Source organism: Heptranchias perlo, chromosome 22 (assembly GCF_035084215.1).
Source record: "Heptranchias perlo isolate sHepPer1 chromosome 22, sHepPer1.hap1, whole genome shotgun sequence".
Taxonomy (NCBI): domain Eukaryota; kingdom Metazoa; phylum Chordata; class Chondrichthyes; order Hexanchiformes; family Hexanchidae; genus Heptranchias; species Heptranchias perlo.
In genome coordinates this window covers 44,899,233-44,926,129 of record NC_090346.1, presented here as the reverse complement: position 1 = coordinate 44,926,129, position 26,897 = coordinate 44,899,233, and the positions used below count along the sequence as shown (strand labels likewise).

The following is a 26,897-nucleotide window of genomic DNA, read 5'->3' as shown; positions in this document are numbered from 1 at the left end:
GACCTCCCGCCCCACCCCACACACTCCCGCCATTGGTTCCTCCTCTGAGCACACTGGCTTTCCCGCGGCCAACTGGAAAGCGAACAGACTCTTTGATACCCGACTGGGTTAATCTTGACTGTTAGTCAAACAGCCCATTTCCCCCTCTCCAATATTTTATTAATTAATAAATCAAAGTGTTCAAAGAAAATGTAAAAAAATAGCAACTCTTTTTTTTAATGCCCCAATGATTTTTCTTCCGGGTTTTTGCTCGCAGCAGTATCCTGGAGATTAATCTTCAATTCCTGGAGGCTCCAGGACAATCCTGGAGGGTTGGCAACCCTACCTGAAAGTCATGTTCCTTGCTGGGCGCGCCTGATTGGGGAATCAGTCCTACTGTTTCACACATTATGGTAGAAGGTAGTGAGTAACCGTATATCTCACCATAAAAATATATTACAAGGGCCTTAAACTCTAGGTTTCTTTCACATGTATGCTCAAGAGGTTTATCTGAAATTCCGCTCAGTTTTTCAAGTGAAGACTCTGTGGGTGATTTTCAACTTTGTCGCCCGTTCAGTGTAGAACCTGCCCAATTTTCATTCCATCACTACGTGCCTTCTGCTGCCTAGGCCCCAAGCTCTGGACTTCCCTCCTTTAAACCTCTCCGTCCTCCTTTAAGATGCTCATTAAAAACCTACCTCTTTGACCAAGCTTTTGGTCCTAATATCTCCTTATGTGGCTCGGTGTTCTCCTTATTATACGTTATTTTGAGAACTTCCAATCATTTTGATTAGAAACTCATGGTATGCTAAGTGAATCTACCCAGTATGTATCAAATCAACAGGGGCACACACAGTGCATCTTGGATTTTATGAGGCAAGCATTATTTAAAAGGTTAAAAACACATCCTTCTTCAACTTTGGTTCAGATCGAGCCAGTGTTGGTATTCCACCTGAAGTCAGATAACTCATAACTCAGCGGGTTTGCTGCCTGTCACTTTCGTCATTGAAACACACAGCACGTTGCCTCTGGTGAAGCAACGAGGAAACACATGTCTACATGCTGATTAGCGGCACCCTTTCCTGCATGTAAATGTGGTACAGTATTAGAAATAAATGGAGTGAGTTCAGTGCCGCCTGGCTGAATTCATTGCACCTGATCTTTATGCGTGGGATATGATCAGCCAGCCGACTGATCAGTTGACCGTTATTAATGCAACCTGTTGCAGGAGTTCATAGCGAGAAAGCTACTTCCTTCTGCACGCTCAACTTTAATTGGCAGTCGTACGGGAATTTGTTTTTAAACAGGGAGAACACGTCAATCGGAGCAGTTCGAAACCCGTGTGCGCATTAGCTTCAGGTTTAATCTCCGCTCGCAAGTAACGCTTGTGGTGTTGCATAGATTGGAGGGCCACCTTTCGACTGCCAACCGCCTGTTTCTCACCTGGAAAACCAGACGATTGGCAGAGGAGGAGAATCGGGCGGGCACCGTGGCCAACCCTTTGATAAACCGAGGCCCGCTTGATTCAATTTTCCCGCAGACGCCCAGTCACTCCTGCTCAACACAGGCGGGAGGCTCTTTAAATATGCAAATCGGGGGCCTAAAAAATGGTCCTTGAAGCTAGTTTCTAGCTGGTGATAAACAAGTTGTTCAGAACTTGACCCCATCTCCAAAAGGAACAGTGGGAGCTGGCTGAAAAGGAAATAAAGTAAATGAAAGATTTGAAACTTGTGTTTTAAGCATATAATTTAGCCTATAAGGTTAATACATTACAGTAATAGAGCTACTCCCGGTTTTTGTGATATTTATGTGCCATCAGTCGTCAAGGTCCCACGCTCTGGAATTCCCTCCCTAAACCTTCCCCCCTCTCCACCTCTCCCTCTTCCTTTAAAAGTCTCCTTACCATCTACCTCTTCAATCAAGCTTTTAGTCAATATCTTCTTATTAGCTCCTTCTTTGCTCGACATCCGTTTTTAATGCTAATGGGATCAAGGGATATGGGGAGAAAGCGGGAACAGGGTACTGAGTTAGACGATCAGCCATGATCATTTTGAATGGCGGAGCAGGGCCGAAGGGCTGAATGGCCTACTCTTTGCTGCTATTTTCTATGTTTCTATGTTTATCTGCGAAGCGCCTTGGGACGTTTTGTTACGTGAAAGGAGCTTTATCTTTGCAAGTTCTTATTATTGTATTTACAGCATCACCGTGTGTGACCTGGAAACAAACAAAACTAGTTGGCCCAAAGGGGACAGGAACTTCCCTGGATCTGTTGGCAGCTTAAGGCGCAAAATATAGGCTACCTTCTCCCCTCAGAGCTCATACTGCTATCTTCATTCAAACTTCTGCGTGGAACTCCCGACACAGAAAAACCATATTTAAGAGTACATGCGATAGCAATCAGCATCAGATGGGTACTGGGTGTTAGATTTACAACGTTGCCCTTTCACCTCTAGGATCTGATGGAACCCACGTGAAATGAATTGAGGCAGTCGCAGCTGCCCACAGTTAGCCACAACTTCGGAATAATGCAAATGACCCTAACTGGTGAAGCTCTTCTGAAGTTGATGGGGTGTAGAGGGAGGTTTACTCTGTCTCTACAGCACTCTTTGAACCCTTGGTCTCCCATTTTGCCCATGGCACCCCTGATCTTGATGCTGACGATTTGTGCAGTAAGCATTCCATCCCACCCAGCAAGATGCTTATCGCCTTCACAAAAGCTCACGTTAAAAATTGCAAAGAAAGACTCCAAACAATGAGACTGGCTGGCAAAGGTTGTTCGTCAGTGCAGAATTTGCTGTAAAAATAAATAAATGGATAAAGACTATTTCGTGCTGTCTTATTCAAATGGAAGGCTTGAAGTGGTTAGCGATTGAAGGTTTATTACAGTAAATTTCAGCTCAAACTGTCTCAACGTTTCCCAGTTGTTTCCCCAGGACCTTCACCACACGGACTGCAGCGGTTCAAGAAGGCGGCTCACCACCACCTTCTCAAGGGCAATTAGGGATGGGCAATAAATGTCGGCCTCGCCAGCGACGCCCACATCCCGTGAACGAATAAAAAAAAAGTTACAGTACTGAGCACATTAATCAGAGCCTATAGTAAAGTGCTTGCAACAACTTTCAAACTCTTTTTTCCAAAACTAATAAAATCAAAAAGTTTTTGTTTGGTTTTCCCTAGTCCTACATAAAATTCTTTGTAAGAAAATTATATTTGCCAACATTGTATGAAAGAAAATATGCAATTATTTGAGATTGAAAAAAAATTACTTTACACAAATTGCACTGTGCAATACTTGTAACAAATGCATTAAATAATTCAGATGGAATCAATCTGCTATTTTAAACTAAATGGATTAATATCTCTGTTAAAACAGTAGGCTAAGGAATTTCAAACACATGCGTTGATGCCTTTGTTACTAATATCACACAGTGGGGGTAATTTTGACTTTAGGTTTCAGTGAGTGAGTGGCCAGTCTATGGAACAGGCTCCCTAGGGAGATGGTGGAAGTGGTTAGTATCGATTCATTCAAATGCAAATTAGATAGATTTCTTTTCAGAAAATAACATTTTGGGATACAGCACATGAGTAATTTCAGACATGACCTGTGGTAAGTGTAACATGCTTGGGAGGAACAGATAACTTTGGACCTATGGTTCCCAAAGCTCTTCATCACTGGGGTTTTCCTCGCCTCATGCCTGGGTCTGTTGTAGACTAATTGATTGAAATTGATCGCTATGATTAGTCAACAACCCCATTATCGTTGTATCAGGCGACTACCAGGATGGTAGAAGGTGAACTAGATGGACCGTGGTCTTTTATCATCTAGCAATTCCTATGTTCCTATGCGACAGTGTAAAACGGGCGATATCGTTTCAGGCACCCGTTATATCTCTCCCGATTTTCATTTCCGTTGGAGTCACTGGCACATTTTTTTTTTCTGATTTGCCTCCACTTTAATACTCTGCTCAAATTTGTTTTTTGGATCTGTATCGAATGTCACGGGATTGTTAGCTGTTATATGAATGGCAAAGGCAGTCAGTTCCATCACAACATTCGGATGAAGGCTCCCCGCTAAAATGTGAACCTACCTTGCTCTTTCAGATGCTGACTGATTTGCTGTAGATTTCCTGTTTTTACTTGACATTCTATTTTTGCTTATTACCCACCACGTACTTGGGTTCAGGATTCAATCTCTTTTACCAGAGATTTGCAACGCAACTTAGATTCAAACATTTTGGAATGGATGGGATGGCGGCTGAGATGTGAAAAATGATTTCGATTTTGGGTTAGGAGTGGGATTTAGGACAACAAGATGCTGGAGTGGGGGAGGGGGGTGGGAAAGGGCGAGGACGTATTGTCCACTGATTATCAATGAGAAGCCTTTTGATACTGAAGCATGTGATAAGACTTACTGGTTGGTAGTTGGGCAACCACTCTGAGATATTCAGCCGATTTATTTCAATGGTAATCTTTTTCCTATGTCCGGGTTTTGTTACTCCAATTGCCGTTAGATCCTAGAACACAGAGTATGTTACAATTGAAGATGCCATTGGTGAACGTGAAATTCACAATGGAAGCCGTGCTAGGCCTTAGCTTACAAATACTAAGTTGACTTCAGTGGGTCTCCAAAAGCTGGCCAGAAATGACACCCTTCCAGTGTCAACGGTGACTTGCTAAACAGTCAGGTTGCACATGTTTTAACACAACAATGCAACAATAGCGCAGTCCTGTCAAAAAAAAGTTAATATAATTAACGTGTATTAAAAGAACAGCCTACCACCTCGGGGTAAGGCTTTCAATAAGTTTTAAATCAACTTGTCTTGAACTGGAACATTTCATTTGTTCACAGTGCTTTATATGACATTTAAAATGTCAGATATATTCTGCACAACGATAAGGGGAAACTCTCGCCTAACTTGCCGGGCGGGAAACCCATGCGATCAGGGTTTTACCCCCCGCCCAATATTGCTTTCCATCGACTTCAGTTTCCCGACCGGCAGGTTAGGTTAAAATTGCCCTCACAGTCTCCCAGGATGGCTCAGTGGATGAATGTCCCCTGTGGTGTCAGAATCATACAGACTCTCGGATTCAGTCTCTGTTCTGCGTTGAGTTTGCCAACCAGTGGGGTCATCACAACTGTCCTCAGCATCCCTGGGCTAGGGAGGGGGGGGGGGGGGGGAAAAAAAAAAATCACCTCGCATTCCCAACTTCAAATCACTATCCCTCCTAGAAGTGACTGGGTGTGTGGGCGCTGGAAGAGACAGCACGGATGCAGCTGTGCTGAACCCCTACCGGCAAAGAGCCTGCTGGCATTCACCATCCAGGCTCGTGGCTAATGATCATGAAACCGTATGTTACACTTCAGTCACCAGTTTAGGTCTGGATTCATTTTATGCTGAGCCACTGGGCCACTGAGTCTTTTCGAATCCATAAAATCCGTGCTGGATTGCAGGGATTGAGATGATCACTATAAGGCCATAGTGTCATATATGGAGGTAATTTTAACCTAACTCACAGGACGGGCAAACCCAGGGGATTGGTGGAACCCTGGTTTTACGCCCCAACCAATAATAACTTCAATGGAGAGTAAAATCGGGCGGGATGTAAAACCAGCGTTGCATCTAATCCCGTCAGATTCCCAACAGACGGGTTTGGTTAAAATTGCTCTCCAAAGTCTCAAATCAGTAGGTTGGAAAGCTCGGGGCTATCTATCGCTTGAACCTGTGGCCTGGGGACAGTTTAGGCTCAAATCTGTGGTTTTGGGGGTGTGGGGGCGGGTCTTAGTTTTGTGTGTTACTATAATTCCGTAGATCAGAGATTTAGGACTATCTAAATCTCCACTCTTTAGTTTGAGGTCTTGGGCCGGTCTTTTGAGTGAGTTGTGTCAGTTTGTGGCTGGATGGATAAACTGAATGCCTCACATTGTTAGAATGTCTCACCTTTGGGGGAGGTAAATCTGGTTTAGAATGTCTTGCCACTAAGGCAGCACGCCTCCTGTCGACTGAGCTGGAGCCAAAGTTGAGGAGACGTCCATCGCTTGCTCGGCACTCACCCTCCCTCTTAGATGAAGGAGGCTGAATGGAGACGGGAGCCTTTGAGAGGGAAAAATGGGGAAAGATCAGGGGTAAAATGTGAAGGAAGGAAGTAAGAGCAGACAGTTGTGTGTAGTGTCATTGCCAAAACAAGGATAGTCTAGAGGACTGAAGGGTAATACCTTAGATCAAGTCAGTCAATCGCTTGGGCTATTCTCAATTTCGTACAACAGTACACACAAAGTCCAGTGCCATTCACTCACAGCTTTTAACGACTTTCCAATTTCATTTCCCTATATTCGACTTATTTTTAAGTGTTTGACTTCTTCAACCAGATATCCTGAGCCTCCGCTGCACCGATGTGGTTCAATCTGTTAGACATCATTATGAAGCTATTAACATGTCCTTACAGGGAAACTCCAGGCTTCAGACATCTTCTACTCAACACACAGCGTAATTCCCAACACTAATTCATTTTAACATTTCATCTGCACAAGAACCGTGAAGGCTTTCGGCCGACGCAGAGCAGCCATTTTCTGATCGCAGGTGGCGTTGCCAGATGATGTCATACCTGGTGCTGGTCAAAATACATCGAGAGACTCTCGGTGTTGATGCAAGGCGGCTTTTTTCCAGTTAGCAGATTTTAGTACAAATAGGTTTTAATTAACGATTGCTCATTTTCTTTGTGTTAGTGGTCATCCTGCACGTTATTTCAAGAAAAAAAGTGAAAAATTAAAACACGTGCCTGACGTCAATGGCTCGGTGTTGTGACACTGAGCAATATAGGTCAGGAAGGTCCCAAATTTGATTCTTATTGGTGTTGGACTGATTTCAGCCAGCATAACAATGCAGACACCTCAATAACACTCAGAGCCCTTATCCGAGGACAGCACAACAGCCAGGGTACCTGCTCATTATTGCTATTGGGTAGCCCCTGCTGTAATTGTGTGGATACCAGGCCAGTATAGGATCAGATTCAGTTTTGTTGGTCCTCAATGCTGCATCACCTTGCTAACCAGGCGTTGCAGTTTCTTAGGGTTTTATATAACCGTTTAATCTTTCAATGGATTCAATTACTGTTCCTGTAAGCGGGCCTTGTCCTCTTCGAACTGAAAGCTGCACCTTTCCAGGAATCTGTCCTTGCAGAGTTTGCCTGACTGAAAGGGTTTGCTTATCGTGATCTGTTTACTGAACTCATAATCTCGTGCTGCGATACCATTCTATTGGTAGATATGGAGAAACTATTTTGTCTGGTGGAGGAATGAAGAACGAGGAGGACATAATTTTAAAAGTAGAGCTGGGGCCATTCAGGAGCGAAATCAGGAAAAACTTTTTCCACACAATGGGCAGTGGAAATCTGGAACTCTCTCCCCCAAAAGGCTGTGGATCTGGGGGTCAATTGGAACTTTTGGTCAGATAAGGGTATCAAGGGATATGGAGCAAAGGCAGGTAGATGGAGTTGAGGCACAGATCAGCCATGATCTAATTGAAGAAAGCTAAAGTTCTGTTCTTCATTCTCTTCGTTCTTCATTCCTCCACCAGACAAAATAGCTTCTCCGTATCTACCAATAGAATGGTATCGCAGCACGAGATTATGAGTTCAGGAAACAGATCACGATAAGCAAACCCTTTCAGTCAGGCAAACTCTGCAAGGTCAGATTCCTGGAAAGGTGCAGCTTTCAGTTCGAAGAGGACAAGGCCCGCTTACGGGAACAGTAATTGAATGCACCGTGACAGCAATCTCCTCCTCCTCTCCTCCACTCTTCCTGTCAATAGAATATCTCCAGCTGAGCACCATCTTTCAAAAGCTCAAGAACTCTTTCACTATCCTGCTTCTACCCTTTGAAGTTTTGTTTCTGTCTTTGCTTAAATATAGAAATATCCAGGTAGCCATAATTGCTACCTGTTTTAAAATGGACAAAAGGAATCACTTTTACAAAACCACATTTAAGCCAGTCCATGTTTTATTTATGATTTGCGGGACCAGCAGACACTAGTTGCTACTTTGCTTAAAATAAAAAGGAATTGAAATAAGTCAACATTCGTGACACCGAGATTCACACGCAGAGTATCGCTACATTGACAAGTAGCAGAGGGCGTCAGATGGCTGTCTATCAGTGTGGGTCACTGTGTCAGGAAAGGACGCTTAAGGGGAGAAAATCAGAGGTAAAACTGGATGATTACAGAATAATGAGTAATGAGTCAAGACTTCATATCAAAACCCTGCCAACAATCTCTGTAACGACCAATGCCGGTCCTTGGCGTGAGGAAAGCATTCAGTTTGAAACCTGTAAATGAAATTATATAAATGAATTAATGCTGGGAGCTAGATATTATTTTTGCATATTAAATAGACACTGTAAGGAGCCTGCAGTTTCCCTTAAACTGTTCGGAGTGAATAATCGAGAACAGCTTTCAACTCGTGCAGATTCAGTATTCAAATGATGTGCAATGGAATATGAATGCAAAGCCTGGTACTTCTTTCCCATTAGGGTTTAATGCACAAATCTTGCCCTGCGGTATTAGCATACGAACAGTAAATGCATTCGTATGAAATTGCTTTGTCAGCTCTTTTAACCAATTTACCACTGTTAAGTTAGCAGACAAAGGGATTTCCTTCAAACACATGAGGCATTCGGAGGCCAATATCGCACAGAGCGACTTCGCTCCAGTGTCTGTGTTACCGCTATCTCCTCCTGCAGATTGTAGACTTACCTCAGGGGTCATGCGGCTGATGGTTGGAATGTCATAGCCAGCATTGATAAAGTTAGCAGCATACTGCTGGAGTTGGAATCCACTGAGCCAGTTAAAAACTGTCTCTGGGCTCTGGATAAAGGATGACAGAAAAGAAAAACGGAACGTGAAAAGAAGGTTAGAATTCAATGGTAAAATCCAACCTTAAGACATCACTTCCTCCAGAAACCTGTTTACATTGGAAGTAGTTAAGCCTATTACAATAATGATGAATTATTTTAAAGGGACCATGTCATAGTGCAGAAAGAAACCGTAAGACACAAAACTCTATGGAGCCAACTGGATGGAGGGATGGTTTGATATGATGGCAGCCATACCTTACAATTGTTTCTATCGATTACATCTTTGAAACTGCTCGAGACACCATTACAACAATTAGCAAGGATTCCATTCCCTCTTGGAGTCCCTTGACTCAAACCTGTGATGTTTCTGTCAAGGAAGAGTTTTTTTCTGCAAGATGACACAAATCTGTCACGTCTTCTTTGACCAACTCTGGTGCTAAGGCAGTACAAGGCTGCATTGTTTGAGTGCAGTAGGCTGAAGCGAGTGAGAAGTGTTGATGCTTTGGGACCGAAAATAACCTAGTTCTCATGACAACAAAATAAAGCCGGTATTACTGTGCAGGTTTATAATTCGTAACAATCTCTGACCCATAAACAAGAGCGATTGGAAATTCAGTGAACTTGTTAGTGCCCTCCCCCCCACCAAAAGCAAAATGCAACTTTAATAAGATTCCGATGTTCTCGGATCATGATTGGACCTTTCCCGTAGGCTACTGAACCTTTATTGTGTTTTTCCTGCATTTTGCCATCTAAGGTGAAAAAGGGGCATGAAAATAATGAAGTCACTCTGATATTGTACAGAACACCAATAGCTACACAGGAAGGAAAAGTTGGGTGGTCAGAAGATTCGTGGAAATGGGGGTTGAGGGAGCTTGGCCTTGGGTCTCATGGATGAGAGGAACTTGGAGAAGGCAAGAAGGAGATGGGAAAAATATGAGAGAGAGGCTGGTGTTTGGGGCAACAGTGTGAAGGAGAGTGGGGGGGTGGGGGAGGGATTTGGGTTAGGGGGCAGTGGGAGAGGACGAGGAAGATCAGAAAGGAAGGTCCCTGATCATGACTGTTTTGCAGCAACCCCTGTTGATAGTATGTATGTGTGGATATGTCCGACCACATATCCGCTCCATCACCAACTCCGCCTACTTCCACCTGCGTAACATCGCCCATCTCCACCCCCTGCCTCAGCTCATCTGCTGCTGAAACCCTCATCCATGCCTTTGTTACCTCCAGACTCGACTATTGCAATGCTCTCCTGGCCGGCCTTCCCATCTTCCACCCTCCATAAACTCCAGCTCATCCAAAACTCTGCTGCCCGTCCCCTAACTCGCACAAGTCCTGTTCACCCATCACCCCCTGTGCTCGCTGACCTACATTGACTCCCGGTCCGGGAACGCCTCGATTTTAAAATTCTCATCCTTGTTTTCAAATCCCTCCATGGCCTCGCCCCTCCCTATCTCTGTAACCTCCCCCAGCCCTAGAGCCCTCCGAGATCTCTGTGCTCCTCCAATTCTTGCCACTTGCGCATCCCTGATTTTAATCGCTCCACCATTGGCGGCCGTGCCTTTAGCTGCCTAAGCCCTAAGCTCTGGAATTCCCTCCCTAAACCTCTCCACCTTTTTAACTCTCTCTCCTCCTTTAAGATGCTTCTTAAAACCTATTTCTTTGACCGAGCTTTTGATCACCTGACCTAATAACTCCTTATGTGGCTCGGTGTCAAATTTTGTTTGATAATGTTCCTCTGAAGCGCCTTGGGACGTTTTACTACGTTAAAGGCGCTATATAAATGCAAGTTGTTGTTGAACATTGAGCTGCAATAACAGTAATACCAGTGTTATGAGCACTCGGGTGGCTCAGTAAACAAAAACACTGGCAATTGGAACTGAGTCACACAAAGCAGGAAGGTTCCTCTCTGTGCTGAATTAGCAGACGTTAGCTCTGACAGCAATAAATCCCTGTGTCCATATTTCTAATGGAAACTGCCTATTTAAATTCATCACTCTCTAATTACAAGCTGCCACCAGTGCTGCAGCACCACCATCGGCAGGAGGCTATAATTATAATGTGACTGGTTGACGGAGGCAGTTTTCATTCTAAATGTGGACAGTAGAATTTATAATGGAGATATAAAAGTTAGGACAGAATGTATGACTTTAAAATGGGGACTGAACATCTGCCCAATTATCCCCCTCTCTAACTCCACTTTCCCTTAAGAATACTCTTGGCTTTGACTCCCAATGTGAACCACCATGGGAGATTGACCAGGACTTAATAAATCTACAAGGGCTGGTTTGTGTAACACACACCATTTAACATCACACCTTTATCGTAGAAAAATACAAAAAAGCTTTACTTTCGGCAAATTAAAATGACAATTGGATGAAATATGTGTGTCCATATTAAAAATGTCAGCATGATAAAAATCTTTCTGAAGCAAGTCGTGAAAATGTACAGTATAGACCTGCCTATCTGACAAACTGACTGTCGAGTAGAATATCAACAGAGATTAAGAGTATGCAGATTTAGGCAATCTTATTTCAGTGCTGCTGTCAATTATTCAGAGAGAAGGACTGCACTCCGTAAGACAGCATCATCATATTTCTACATTACATAGCTCAGCCCCTTCAGTTAAAGCTGTCAAAACAAATGTTAAAATGTGGCACGGGTTTAAAATTCAGATGTTAGTTCCTTTCTTTGTTATAGGATGAACATTTTTTAGAAAAATCATTTATCATCGAATCATAGAAAGGTTACAGCACGGAAGGAAGCCATTAGGGGCCATCGAGTCCACGCTGGCTCTGTGCAAGAGTAATCCAGCTAGTCCCACTCCCCCGCTTCAACCTTCAACCTCAGCACACTTCTTGTTTAAGTGTCGCCTGAGATCGTGGGTTCAAGCCCCACTCCAGAGACTCGAGCACATAATCCAGACTGACACTCCCAGTGCAGTACTGAGGGAGTGCTGTGCTGTCGGAGGTGCCGTCTTTTGGATGAGACGTTAAACCGAGGCCCCATCTGCCCTCTCAGGTGGATGTAAAAGATCCCATGGCACTATTTCGAAGAAGAGCAGGGGAGTTCACCCCGGTGTCCTGGCCAATATTTATCCCTCAACCAACATCACTAAAAAAATAGATAACCTTGTCATTATCACATTGCTGTTTGTGGGACCTTGCTGTGCATTTTTCCTACATTACAACAGTGACTACACTTTGAAAAGCACATCATTGGCTGTGAAGTGCTTTGGGATGTCCTACGGTTGTGAAAGTTGCTATATAAATGCAAGTCTTTCTTCTTATTGCATATAATCTTCAGCACATCACACAGGTCCTATAAAGTCATAGGGTCTGTAATTCCGACAGGCCTACGGGCCGCACCCCATGTCTCCTGAGGTCAGGAGCCCAGACCCTATCCCAAATTATGGGGACGGAGTAAAGTTGCACGATGAAGGGCAGGCGTCCCTCACCCATAAAGGTCCATTAGTGGACACCGGTCTGACCCACCCTCAACAAAATTGGAGCAGTGATAAGCCAGTCTGATGGTGGCAAGGAAGCCTGGGTACTGTCTGACAAAGAGCTTGTTTTTTTTTCTCATCGGGACTGCTCCGGGTCAAGATAATCGACTCCCTCTGGCAGGAAGACTCCGGGGGGGGGGGGCCTTAGTGCGACTCGCACCAGCTCTCAGTTGGCGAGAGTTCCGCTGAGGCCTTTAATGGAGGGGGTAGTATTCCCGGGGTAGCCCAGGAACAGCTTCCAAATACACCCCTTGGAGTTGTGGTGGGGGGGGGGGTCGACAAGTGGAGATTTGCCATCTCCATTCCCCCCACACCCACTCCACTGGAAAATACCACTGTTTATGACCCTCCAGTCCAAAAAAAAACCCATTAGCCGCTGCACCTAGTTTTCTGTTCTCTAATTAGCTTCCTGACCATGCTGCCATATTCTCTTTAATTCTGTCCGTTTTCATTTTATCAACAAGCCTCCTATGTGGCAACTTCTCAACTGGTTTTTTTGAAATTTGATAAACATAACATCCACTGCGTTTCCTTTATCAGTACAATCATCACCAATAAAAACAGACTGTCGACTCGTCGATTTCATGCAGTGTTTGTGGGATCTTGCTGTGCGCAAATTAGCTGCCGCCTTTCCTGCATTGATTCAGTGGCCACACTTCAAAAGTGCATCATTGGCTGTAAAGTGCTTTGGGATGTCCAGAGAATGTGAAAGATGCTATATAAATGCAAGTCTTTCTAAATGAACCCATCGATGGATTATTGCCTGTTATTTACTCCCAGGGATCAATTAATCTGAAATTACCTCATTGATGGTTTATTACCTGTTACTAGCTCTGATATCTGTTAATCATTAATTAACTCATTGATTGGATACGACTTGTTCCTCACTCCCACATATCTATTAATCTTTAATTAACCCATACATATATTACTATCTTTATTTTACTCGAGATATCTGTGAATCACTAAAAATTAACCCATTGATTGCTGCATGTAACTCTCTCCCAAGTATCCATTAATCTTTAACTAATTCATCGATTACTGCCTGTAACTCACTCGCAATTATCCATTAATCGCTAATTAATCCATCGATTGAATACTGTCTATAGCTCACTTCCACATATCTGTTAATCATTAATTAACCAACTGATTACTGCCTGTACTCATTCCCAAGTATCCATTAATCTCTAATTAACCCATTGATTAATTATTGCCTGAGATTCACTCCCACATATCCTTCATCTCTAATTAACCCATTGGTAGCTTACTGTCGGTAATCCCATTAACCTGTATCTATATTACTCTCAATTCATAAATGTTGAAGTCACCTGAGGATTTTGTACAAGACCCTGCACAGCTTGATATAAATTGATATTTCATTCTGCTCCTTTGTACTGTTACTTACTGCGCATGTTAACTCAAGCTTGTTTAAAGAAGAAATCATAAAATAAATTCATTTTCTAAATCAGCAGAGGGCAGCAATGATGGGAATGCAAGGGTCTAGTAGTTTCCATAGCAACACATGTATCCACGAGTGGCTGCTTTTGGATTTCAGAATTAATTTTGAAACAAGTCCCAAGTAAAATAGAAGAAGAAAAGGCCAGTGTGTGACACAGGACTGTGATGATGTTACACAGCGAGGGGATGGTTTTATAATTCACTGTCAAAACATCACTCCTGGTATAAATTTTAATGGTGATTACAAACGGAGCAATAATCAAGCATCATAGAGCAATGTTCTGCTAAATGGCTTTATAAATATCATACTCTGGAATATTTACGACGTAGGCTGATAGACATTTGATGGTAATGTAAGGGTTATTCATCAATTTTATCTGCACTTGCCTAGACAGGAGACGTCAAGGACTTAATATGCAGCTATTAATGAGCCATTGTGGAATAAGAAGAAGGTGGACGTTGCACTAATGTAATCACACAAAACTTTACATCTCACAGCGCCCATCAAAATGACCATTGACGTTAATCTCGCCCAGGCTTCGATTGCCTCCTTCACTGATGCCCCATTTATACCGCAGATCTGCGCAGTAAATGTTGGCTGTGGCCGAGCCGAATATGACGAAGGGTCGTCGACCTGAAACGTTAACTCTGTTTCTCTCTCCGCAGATGCTGCCTGACCCGCTGAGTGTTTCCAGCACGTTTGGGTTTTCATTTCAGATTTCCGGCTTCCGCAGTATTTTGCTCTTGTTGTTCCGAATGTGCCTCGTTTACGCGGAGCAATGGAATTCGGAGCATTGGCGGCAAGTGAGAACCAAACTGTGAACTGTGCAGCCGCTTCCAAATTGCCATTGTGGCTTCAGGTTTCAGGCCCTTGAGCGCTCCCCCCACCTGTCGGAATCCCCCACGGGCTGGATGGTGTCGACCTGCTTTTCTTTCTTCTCCCAGGCCATGGGAGGCCTGCTCTCCTTTGCCAGTTTTTTTGTGCTTCCATTTCTGCCTGCCTTACCACTGCCCCCTCCTCCATCCCCGCCATCACCTCAGCTATTCACATGGTCTCTGTGTCTCGTAAATGTCCTTAAATTCTCTCATCGCACCTCCCATTGTCTCGTGTTGATATCACTTCAACCATTTAACCATCTCCTGTTTTCCACCGAAGCACTTCACAGGTCGAGTGTGTGCGCGTGTATGTGTGTCTGTGCATGTGCATGTGAGTGTGAGTGTGTGCGTGTGCGTGTGCGTGCGCGCATGTGCGTGTGCTTGTTCTCCCTCCCCCCCCACCTGACCATTACCTTCTGTTCCTTTTTAATCACTGATCATCTGTACTTTCTTCCAGTTCTGACGAAGGGCCCACACCTGAGACATTAACTTGTCCCTTCTCTCCACAGATGCAGACTGACCCGCTGAGCGTTTCCAGCATTTTCCCTTTTTGGTCCAAATCATTCCCATTCCTATAGCGTTGAAGGAAGTCCGAGCCCTGCCGCTCATTTACACTCACTGAGAGCAGCACCATTGATTCTGAATAGCCCCAGGAAATAAATGAGGTGGTTTGTAGCTCCTCCCCCTTATTGCCTGAGATTCACTCCCACGTATCCTTCATCTCTAATTAACCCACTGGTAGTTTACTGTCGGTAATCCCATTAACCTGTATCTATATTACTCTCAATTCATAAATGTTGAAGTCACCTGAGAATTTTGTACAAGACCCTGCACAGCTTGATATAAATTGATATTTCATTCTGCTCCTTTGTACTGTTACTTACTGCGCATGTTAACTCAAGCTTGTTTAAAGAAGAAATCATAAAATAAATTCATTTTCTAAAACAGCAGTGTGGAGGAGCTACAAACTGGTGCCACCTCATATACTTCACAACACCGACACAGGAGTTGGGGCTTTCTCCATGGCCCAGCGACTGACTGAACCTCTGCAATGTAACACAAGTCTGACGGTCCCACATCACTCTAAACATATACAAATCTCAAAACGCTCTTACATAATGCAATAAGCTGCACGTTTCATGGTTGTAACATGGGACAACCGAGCACAGTCCAAACATCTCATTGTCCCACTAGATCTACCAATACATGAAGCTCTTACTCTCACATTTTGATAAACCAAGTTTCAACTTCAATGGAAATAAAGATCACTCAGGCTGCAAATTTGCTCTCACATGTTTTACACTATCGCACAAAGTCAAGATCGAACCCGCTTGAATTCAATGTCAGGACTCGGCAGGAGTGGGATTTGAACCCACGACATATGAGTTACCAGTACCAGTTCCATAGCCACCGGGCTACTGAACCGTGAACTCTAACAATGAACTGGAGGGACGAGAGCAAGGGAGAGAAACAAGCAGCAAAAAAACGATATATATTTCTATGTGGTAGAGTTTCAGTGCAAAACTGGCACTGTGAACAGGCTTCCCTTTGTAGAAACCACCTGAGTTTCATTTCCACTGAAATAAGTGGAAGTGATAACCGGGCAGTTTCTATAACAGCCGACTGATCCACAATGTCATTTTACGCCCGAGCATCGAACCCTTTATATTCTAAAGAATAAAGCACAAGCTGAATTGTGCTCCAGGACAGTAACACATCACAGGACTGAGATGATGTTGATCGCTAAACTTCACTTTAAAAAAAATTCATTCTTGGGGTGTGGGCGTCGCTGGCAAGGCCGGCATTTATTGCCCGTTCCTAGTTGCTCCTTGAGAAGGTGGTGGGCCTTCTTCTTGAACTGCTGCAGTCCGTGTGTTGAAGGTGCTCCTACAATGCTGTTAGGTAGGGAGTTTGTCCCGGTGACAATGAAGGAACGGCCGATATATGTCCAAGTCAGGATGGTGTGTGACTTGGAGGGGAACTTGGAGGTGATGGTGTTCCCATGCACCTGCCGCCCTTGTCCTTCTAGGTGGTGGAGGTCGCGGGTTTGGGGGTTGAGGTTGAAGAAGTCTTGGCGAGATGCATGGGTTCCCAAGTCATTTCGACCCTCTGATCTGCCAAAGTCTTGAAAACCCACTCCAGACCGTGTGCCACTCGTATGTACCTATTGGCTCTTTTATACTACAGGTAACACCGATGGTAATGCTGACTTTAACTGCAGCAAGGCAACAGGAACGAGGTTGGTGCTGCTGCCTCCAGAGTAGCCAAGAACTGGGGCAAGTTGTGAAATTGAGTTCAATAAATCTGGTAAATTGCACCAGGAAACGACCGTGAAATCAGACGGATTTTTGTAAACATCTAACTGGTTTGCGAACGTCCTTCGGGGAAGGGAACCTGCCACCCTCATACCCGGTTTGGTCTCCATGTGACTCCAGTCACACACGACATGGTTGACTCTTACTACCCTCAGGGCGGCTGGACAAGGAGAATGAATCTTGTATGGCCAGACCCCAAGGGTTAATAAGAAAAACATTTCAGAGTTATTTCTACTAGGAGCAGCTTTACGATATGTCGGGGAGGGGTTCCAGAGCTGCAGAATACAGAGCAATGGAGACGCCCACCGGAAAACTCCACACACCCCAGGTCGTGATCGCAACTTTGATATTCCTGCCGGTAGCCAGAAAAATGGCGTCTAGCATCGCAGGCAGTGGCCATTGTAGGTTCCGCCACCGCCACTTCACCTGTGGAGGGACATGGGGAAACACCTTCGGAAGGAAACCTGCCGTCCTTACCCGGTCTGGCCTATATGTGACTCCAGGCCCACAGCAATGTGGTTGATTCCTAATTGCCCTCTGAACTAGCCTAGCAAGCCACTCAGTTGTCAAGAAGTTGGCTCACCACCACCTTCTCAAAAGGGTAATTAAGGGATGGGCAATAAATGCTGGCCTTGCCAGCGATGCCCACATCCCATGAACGAATAAAAAAAAAATGGCCAAAGACCTACACAAGAAACTGGCATCTGTCAGACTGAGACTGTTCAAGTCGAGCCCATTCATTTTGTGTGAAACCAGCTATACTTTATAATGCTTAAATCGCATTATTAAAAAAAAAACAGCGAGGACAATGAAAGCGAGTTCCGATTGCAGAAAACGTTTTGTGCGCCATAGAAGCCGTGAAAATCTTTCAGCCTTCAGAGCGAACCCGTTAGCAGCAGGTCTGTATGTTATAGTCCCTGAGCAGGCTCGGTCCCTCGGCATGTCTACGGCCACCACTGCTAAGGCAATCTGTCACTCGGTGGCGTCTTTCTGTCGTAGCCCTACGCGGAGTCACGGACAGGAAAAAAAAGCCTCATGGGCAGATAAAGACAGGAATGTCACACCCAGGACGGGTCAGTGGAGGGACTGAGAGGGGGAACGTCTGTCTGTGCTGCGCGCCGTACGTTTATTATCTCCCTTTACGCCACAGCTGGACAGCTCCTTCCAAGAGCCAGCACAGGCACGACGGGCCGAACGGCCTCCTTCTGACTCGGTGCTGCAGGAGCCATTCTTACACAAGGTACCGTGCAAAAAATTCGACAATGCAAAGGGTTAGAAAGCACGTTCTCAAAGGCGGCGGCTATTAACTTAAAACCTACACGTCAGTCTCACGATGGAGTGAAATGCGATGTAAATCCGGCTGGTCTCGTCTGTTCGCGTTTCGGAAATGAATTGCGACAGATCCAAATCTGTTGCAAAAAAAAAAATAAATGATTACTCACCGCTTTCCAGCTCCGATCCCACCTAGGGCGCAGAGAGAGAAACCTAACAGATTTGAAAGCTTGCAGCTTTGTCTGGCGAGTGTTTGTCGCGGGGAGAAGGTTTTTTTTTTGTTGTAGCTTTGAGTGTATTTTGGGTGTCCTGGTGCTCCCAGGACTCACTTACCTTCGCCTCCGACTGTGCCTCAGCCTTCTTCACCTGCTGGTCGCCATACGGCTGCTCTGCCAACGGGCCGCTGGTCGCACTCTGGGGCCGGGAAACTCCTGCCAAGAAGGAGAACCGAAAGAAAAACATCAAAAGGGGGGGGGTGGTGGTGGTGGTTTATCAGCGTTTCACTCTCCCCCCAACCCCCACCCACCCCCTCCCACCATGGCAGGCGACAGATCTGAGCTACCGTGCGGAAACTCTCCTGCCCCGCACAGCAGCTTTATAGCCAGAGGAGTCACTGATTCTCACCCCTCTCATGCGGCTGCACTCAACCATCTCCTGATTCACAGAGCCCTCCTCCTTCCTCTAAGCCCTCCCGGAAATCTGCTGCCTTCACCCCAGCGGGAGTGCACTGGACGGGATGGAGTGTAGACCAGGGTCCATCGATATGGTGTGTTGTGTGTGTTTCCACTGCCCTCTGGTGCCTCCTCCAAGTGGCCAACTCTTCAGATATGACCCTGGGCGCTCTGAGTGCCAACACTTTATTCGATGATGAGACTCCCGCCCCCACCTCATGTCCAGGGGCAGATGCACTGTCCACTGGGAGTCACTGGATTACCATCAGGAGTGGGAACCTTGGCTGACTTGTTTCCCTCCCATCCTTAGACTAAGGGTGTGGAGCCAATTGTGTCACACACTCACTGAGGGATAACTCAGCACTGGGGTAGTGTTGAACGCCCTACAATTGGCCTCGACATCTCTGGCCAGGGAGGGGAGGAGGGTGGAGAATCCGCCATCCAGTGGCCCTAGCTGTAAAGGAAGCTTATGTAGATGGCAGCTGCGGGCAGAATAGGGATCACCGTGATGCCCCTCAAAGTCGAATAACTTGCCAACACTATCCAGGCTCCCACATGAAGAACATTGCCAGAAGTTGCATGGTGTCCATGAAACTGTTCCTACCAAGAATCAGCATCTTCAGGAGAAAAGTAGTTAAAAAGGGGGAAAAAATGAATCAAACAGCATTGATATTAATCACACTGCAATGACTTTTTAGTTTATTTTCACAACTTGCATCGTATCAACAAATAATGACACATCAGGTGGCTGAGGAAATGATCCTATCATAGAGAGGGGAGGTAAGGAGAATTTCTTTTTACACGATGAGTTGTGATCTGGAATGCACTGCCTGAAAGGGCGGTGGAAGCAGATTCAATAATAACTGTCAAAAGGGAATTGGGTAAATACTTGAAGGGGAAAAATATGCAGGGCTATGGGGAAAGGGCAGGGACGTGGGACTAATTGTATAGCTCTTTTAAAGAGCCAGCATAGGCACAGTGGACTGAATGGCCTCCTTCTGTGCTGTATGGAGTATACCCCAGCATGAATCAAAAATATAAAATTGTAAAAAAATGATTAATATAAACTATATTTGTCGCAAATTACTTGTCACTGTAATGCATAACAAAGCACATCAATACGATGTCTCGTTATGAGAAATTACTCAATAATATTGCATTACAACACCAGCATTCACAAATACTGATAGACTTACATTTGTCCTTGAATCTACTCCTTACCCTATCCCTGACACCATTGTGTCAGCCTCCTTTAACAAGGAGAATGGAGGACCCAGGGAACCCTACACAAATTGAGGTCTTTCATTCATTTCCCTTTGTGTCTCCGCTAAAGACACTTTTAATGACCAGCTGGCAGTTTCTCTTGTGCTCCATGAGAAGGCCCAAGTTCGACATTCAAGGCCTACCTGCCGGCTGCTCTGGTTTGGCAACTCCTTCACCTCCTGCCGTCTCTGGAGCAGATCCCTTCTGGGTTAGCGCCGCTTGCAGTAACTAGCGTAAAAAGGGGAGAATGGTTACAGGAGAGAAAGTGCTCGATTTGGGACAGCCGGTGGCTGTATCAATATTAGTTGACATCTTAATGAAGACATTTACCGGTTAAAGAGCCACGATGGGTAGATGGGTGGGGAGAGCAGCTTCTCTTTAGAAACAGCTGCTGTATCGCAGCTCAGGGCACTAGTGCGTGCTCTCGTTCTGTCACAATTTGTGCTACAACAGCTTTTCTTCAATAGATTGGTTACTATTTAAGGGGATAGCTCCAGGTTACACGGCGCATACCAGGAACCAGAGACTCGATACTAACAGCTTCTCGCTACTGAGTAGTGCTGATCTGTCTTGGAATTTTTTTTTTAAAGCCACAGGTGCTGACATTCTCTCAGGTGATGACATGGTTAGTCATCAGCATTGGAAAGTGTGTATAGGAACATGGAAAGTCACCCGGGGTAAATGTTTACATAAAAAAACACACTCTGGAATACTTAATTATCTTGGGCCGGGCATCGCAAATATTAAATGGAATCGAGGTGAAGTTTCGCAGGGTGGCACTTATACCGTGTTGGTACGGTATCTAATGGTTATGGTACTGGGCTAGCACCCCAGAGGATGGGCATTCAAATCTCACCATGGCCAGCTGTGACATTCAATCATTTATAAGCTAGCACCAAAATCTGATCAGCTGTTGGATTGTTGTAACTGGTTCACTCATGCCCTTCAAGGAAGGGAACCTGATTCCCCACCCCCCCAAACCCGGTCTGGCCTCCATGTGACTCCAGTTCCATGCTATGAGGTCGACTCTTAATGGTGTCAGGGCACCAAGGGATGGGCAATAAATGCTACCTCGTCTGGGCAATGAATACTCCCGGGGTGGGCAATGAATACTCCCGGGGTGGGCAATGAATACTCCCGGGGTGGGCAATGAATACTCCCGGGGTGGGCAATGAATACTCCCGGGGTGGGCAATGAATACTCCCGGGGTGGGCAATGAATACTCCCGGGGTGGGCAATGAATACTCCCGGGGTGGGCAATGAATACTCCCGGGGTGGGCAATGAATACTCCCGGGGTGGGCAATGAATACTCCCGGGGTGGGCAATGAATACTACTGTACCAGTTTTTGCCCATATCCCAAGAACAAATGTGTTCACATGAAATTCCTCTGTTTGTTATTTAACAAAGTCTGTTTTACACTGTTTCTCTGTTGCCTCTTTCCCATTATAATATAGATTTCATTGCCTGGTGTTTATCTCCCCCTCCAGCTTCCTCCATTTAAAAAGAATGTATTCTCAGGATGTGGGCATCACGGGCGAGGCCGGCATTTGTAGCCCATCCCTAGTTGCCCTGAGAAGGTGGTGGCACTTTGATACAATTTGCTCGGCCACTTCAGAGGGCAGTTAAGAGTCAACCACGTTGGCTGTGGGACTGGAGTCACATACAGGCCCAGACTGGGTAAGGACTGCAGCTTTCCTTCCCTAAAGGATAGTGGTGAACCAGTTAGTTTTTTTTTAACGACAATTATGGTCACTTTTACTGACACCAGGTATCTTTAAAATGATTTCAATTTTTCACATTCCCTGGATTATTAGTCCAGGTTTACAAATTCCTAGTCCAGTAACATATCCACTACACTACAGTATTTGGAGTATTTACTTCACCATAGCAACGCACTGAGAGGTGACACACGAGATCTGGCTGATAATGTGAGACAGAATGTATGGATGCTGCTCTCTGACTGAGCATTCTGCATCAATACATTGACGAGGGAAGCTATTTTAAGACTCCTACATGCTGGGGGACTGAAGCAGGGATGTTGTTTCAGATCGAAATGATATTTTTATAAGGGATCTGTTTATTTTAAGCCTTTGATTTCTTAACGTACGCGATTTTCCTGTAGAGTCCTGTCATTATCCACAGTTCCTGTTATCTTATCTGAAGGTGGTGATTAAAACATTACTAAAATCTGGCGAACAGTCATTACTTTTACTAATGTTAAGCATTTTGAGGGGTTTTATTAAATTAAAGGTGCTGCAAAAGTGCGACTTATTGAGGGATCTGCATTTTTTTATAGATCGATAGAAACACAGTCAATCAAACATGTGAATAAATGCCTGTGAGGATGCCTATAGTTTAATGATACCATGACTTCCAGCAAATAATATTGCAACTTGTTTGATCATTTGAAAAATGTACTCACTCGGGAAAAGAAGTATCTTAACTTTTAAACTTGAAAATCTTAGGAGTTTTAGGTCACCGGTCAATTTTGGTAATCTTATTGGTTTCAGAGGCAGGTAATTAAATATAGAATGAAGTCATCTTCAGATCTTGACGCTTTCTTAATGTGTATTGCAGGCATGATACTAACGCGTTATCAACTAAAAGCTTCTACTGGTTGCTTGTGGCAAGTATAGCCTCCCACCGATTGGATAATGAGGCTGTAATTGATGCCTTGAAGCATTAGACTATTAAACAATCTTATAAAGATGGCAACACATCAATTGTCCATCGACTTTATAATACATTATACTTTTTTGAGAGAGAGTGGGGGTATATTTCTCTGTCTTTGTTTCCAGCCCTCTGTTGCTGAGTCTCCAATTACCTTGCTACTGTGTTCCCATCTCCCATGCCCTTGAGCTCCCATTCACCCGGGCTACTGAGTTCCTTATCTCGGTCACGCTGCTTATAGAGAGGTGCTGAGTAAACACTGGGTATGCCCCACCCCCCCGCCCATAGGAAGTGGTCAGTTCAGGCTGGCGTTAGTGGAGCTGGCAGAAGGTCGCCCAACAACAATTTCACCAGCGGGTGGTGTGACAGTCTGGGGACCGGGGGAAAGGATGAGTTTACCACCATATGCATATTTTCGGAGGGTTTTTATCTCTTCCTCATCCTTGCAAGCACTGGAATAGCATTCCACTGGCCCCAGTAGCCATTTGGTGTATCACCCAAGTGACTGCCTATTCGACCGTGAAGGCAATCACAGCTGAGCTCAATCCTGTCCTCTCTTGGTGTATTACACTCACACACACACCATAGTGATGAGGAGCAGGTGCCCTGGCTGATTCCTGTTTCCCTCTCCAGCAGAGGGGTTCCGAGATCAGTTGTATTAACCCTACTGCCACCCTGGCAGATAAAGGCTGACTCAGCACATTGAACCTGGGGCTTTACTGGCCTGTATTTGGACAGCATGTTTACCACCAGCGGATCACAGTTCTAGTGAATGAAGTGCAGCCCATGAGATGTTAGGGACCAAGGTGTTGAAATGCACTGATCTCCTCACATCAAATGGTCCAACTGCACAGATCCTCTCAATGGCACTCAGCGATTGAGAAACATTGTAAGGAGTAAACGCAGGCTCTGAAATTACATCCCATGGGATGGTAGCACATGAGTGCCCAAAACATTCATGTGGAAGGCCTCTCACCGCCTAGTCTCTGTTCCCTCATACTGGAGCTGGCAGTTTACCCATTTGCCCGCGAAAGCAAGTCCATCAGTGCGATTGGTGCTGTACCTTACTCCCATCAGGACCCGGGGCTGCAGCGATGGTCCCTGCACTCTGGCCGCTCCCGGAGCTCCGAGCGCTCGTCACACTTCCTGTACTTCCTGCGCTGCTGCGTTCCCCACCTGCAACCAGGATTAAAGCAGGTATCAAGGTACTGATTAGTAGGGGTGAATGCCAGAAACACACAAGTGCATTAATGGAAGGAAATGTTTGGTGCTTTAATGGTGTTGTGAATGCTGCCCCCCCTCCCACTCCCGCCACCCCCTCCCCCCTGCACCCCCACTCCCCACCAGCCCCCCACTCCCCGCCAGCCCCCCACTCCCCCCTTCCCGCCAAACCTCCAATCCCAACCCCCCACTCCCACCCCCCTCCACTCCCACTCCCCCCACCCCGCCCCCGCCGCCCCCCCAGACCAGCGATCGTCAGCCTCCGGCCTGTCAGTCGTCTCTCGGCCAATTCATGGAGTTGTCCCTGAAACAGGAGCATGCACATATAGTGGATAAGACAAAAAAGGGTGGGACAAAGCCAATTTGTGGTGTCGTCATTGTACAGTGGGGGGGGGGGGGGGCGGGCACTGTCCTACAAAGTGCGCCAATGAACAAATGCAGTGTGCAATGGAATGACTGGAAGCTAGGGTTACCAACCCTCCAGGATTGCCCTGGAGTCTCCAGGAAATGAAGATTAATCTTCAGGACACTGCTGTGAGCAACATTCGGGAGAAAAATAATCGGGGCAATAAAAAAAATTGTTTGTTTTCTTCATTTTCTTTGAACACTTTCGCTTCTTAGTTATAAAAATATTGGAGATGGGGAAACAGTGCTGTTTGATTGGGCAGGGTGGTTGGAGGCGGGAGGTCACGTGATGAAACCTCCAGGAATACGTCCAACTAGAGTTGGCAACCCTATTGGAAGCAGACAAATTCCCTGTAAACCAGAGGCAAACCTGCAGGTTAAATGACTTGATTAACCAGAGGCAGACCGGTAGGGTAAATGACTTGATTAACTAGAGGCAGACCGGTAGGGTAAATGACTTGGTGTCGGTGCCGTTGGAAGGCTGGAGGTGGCAGTGGTGCCAAAGCTAAATGGGTCCGATGGTCAGCACTTGAGTGGCATCTGTCGTCGTGAGCAGGCTGACTGCCCTCAGCCACCCGCACGCCCCAGCGCTTGTTGCCGCTCGGAAGCGGTGAGCACTGACTTTGTTCACTGATTGTTCTCCCACCGGCGACAATGGGGACCAACTCAATTGTGGGGCCACAACCATTGGAAATGGATCTTCAATATGAAGTCAACACCTTTTTCTGTAAGATGCAGCTCACCACAACACTCCCTTTATACATCCTAAAGGCCAGCTTCACACAGAGGCTCAGCGACATTATCATTTTCCTGATATCAATTCATATTCATTTCTGGAAACACAAATAGACATTTCTAGGTGAGGTGTTTAATGCCTAATTAGCTCATGACATTAACTTGGAATTATCCCAAACTACTGGGCCTCTTGAGATCTCACTGGCCCTCACTGGCCACTTGCAAATATTGTTACTGAAACAAGGCAACTGCTCCAAGAATACCTATTCTAGTCCTTTGGTTAGTTTCCAACTATTTCAGCTATGTATTCATGTACAGGATTCCACATGTTCAGTATTATCCTATAGCTCAGTGGGAGATGGAATCGTATAGCACAGAAGGAGGCTATTCAGTCTGTCGTGCCTGTGCTGGCTCCTTGAAAGAGCTAGCCATTTAGTCCCACTCCTCCTGCTCTTTCCCCATAGCCCTGCAAATTTTTGCCTTTTCAACTTAATATCCAATTCCCTTTTGAAAATTACTACTGAATCTGCTTCCACCGCCCTTACAGGCCGTGCATTCCAGATCAATACAACTCGCTGGGTTAAAAAAAACTCTCATCCCCCCTCTGGTTCTTTTACCAATTATCTTAAATCTGTGTCCTCTGGTTACCGACCCTCCTGCCAGTGGAAACGGTTTCTCCTTATTTATTCTTTCAAAACCCTACATAATTTCCCCCTTAAATTTCCCCTTAACCTTCTCTGTTCTAAGGAGAACAATCCCAGCGTCTCCAGTCTCTCCACGTAACCTAAGTCCCGATGCAGAGAGCCAGTCAGTTCACAGCTTTCTGAGTTGTACTTTAATTCAATTAGCAACTCATAAAAGGAGGGAAGTTAGCAAAGAATGAAAGCGATTATATATAATTTTTTTAAAAATCAAAATATTCCTGGACTTTTAAAAAAAAAAGTCATCTTTTGTACTCCAGCAGAGAGCTGCGATGTCCAGCGTTCCTCTCTCTGGACCGTACCATTGACACGGCCGACAGTGGGGAGCGCATGCATCCCCAAGTGGCTCCCTTCACTCTAAGGAAGGTTGAAACTTCTGACCAGCCTGGGAACTGATATGGAGATGTTCGACCATACGCTACAGGCAGAGGGCAGTGCACCTGGTGTTTCCAATATTCACACAGTCGCATTTCACAGACAAATATTTCACAGTTAAAAAAGTACATTTTTCAATGTTAACAAAGAAAGTTAGTGCTGAAATGTTGTCAATTCATTGGAATGAAATCATTGCATAAGTGGGTGTTGATGGCTGGATGATGGAACTCAACACTTCTAGTAACTTGCACAGCAGTAAATTAACAGGCAGCATTTATTTCCCCATCAACGTTCACCAATTCAAAGTGTTAAGGGTTTTGATTTACAGTCACAAGCAGATATTTGATTCACAACTGGGATATAGGAGAGAGAGCAAGAGGTTGAACCTTAAGAGTACGGTAGTGTAGTGGTTATGTTACAGGGCTAGTAATCTAGAGACCTAGATTAATAATCCAGAGAGCATGAGCTCAAATTCCACCACAGCAGTTCAGAAAAGAAATCTGGAAATAAAAAGCTGGTACCAGTAAAAGTGACCATGAAGCTGTTGGAAAAACCCAACTGGTTCACTAATGCCCTTTAGGGAAGGAAACCTGCCATCCTTACC

General features: G+C 45.3%; 1 protein-coding gene across 2 annotated transcripts in view; it reads right to left on the bottom strand.

Annotated features, from left to right (window-relative positions):
• caskin1 (CASK interacting protein 1) overlaps nucleotides 1-26,897 on the bottom strand; it is a 442,509-nt gene that overhangs the window by 26,782 nt on the left and 388,830 nt on the right. The window contains exons 13-17 of one of the 2 annotated variants that reach the window (XM_068003445.1): nucleotides 23,920-24,032; nucleotides 20,328-20,412; nucleotides 18,584-18,681; nucleotides 8,727-8,837; nucleotides 4,392-4,493 (exon numbers count right to left, since the gene is read on the bottom strand). In XM_068003445.1, coding sequence (XP_067859546.1) covers nucleotides 4,392-4,493; nucleotides 8,727-8,837; nucleotides 18,584-18,681; nucleotides 20,328-20,412; nucleotides 23,920-24,032 — 509 coding nt within the window. The remainder of the gene's footprint in view (nucleotides 1-4,391; nucleotides 4,494-8,726; nucleotides 8,838-18,583; nucleotides 18,682-20,327; nucleotides 20,413-23,919; nucleotides 24,033-26,897) is intronic. The other variant, XM_068003444.1, reaches the window with a different exon arrangement.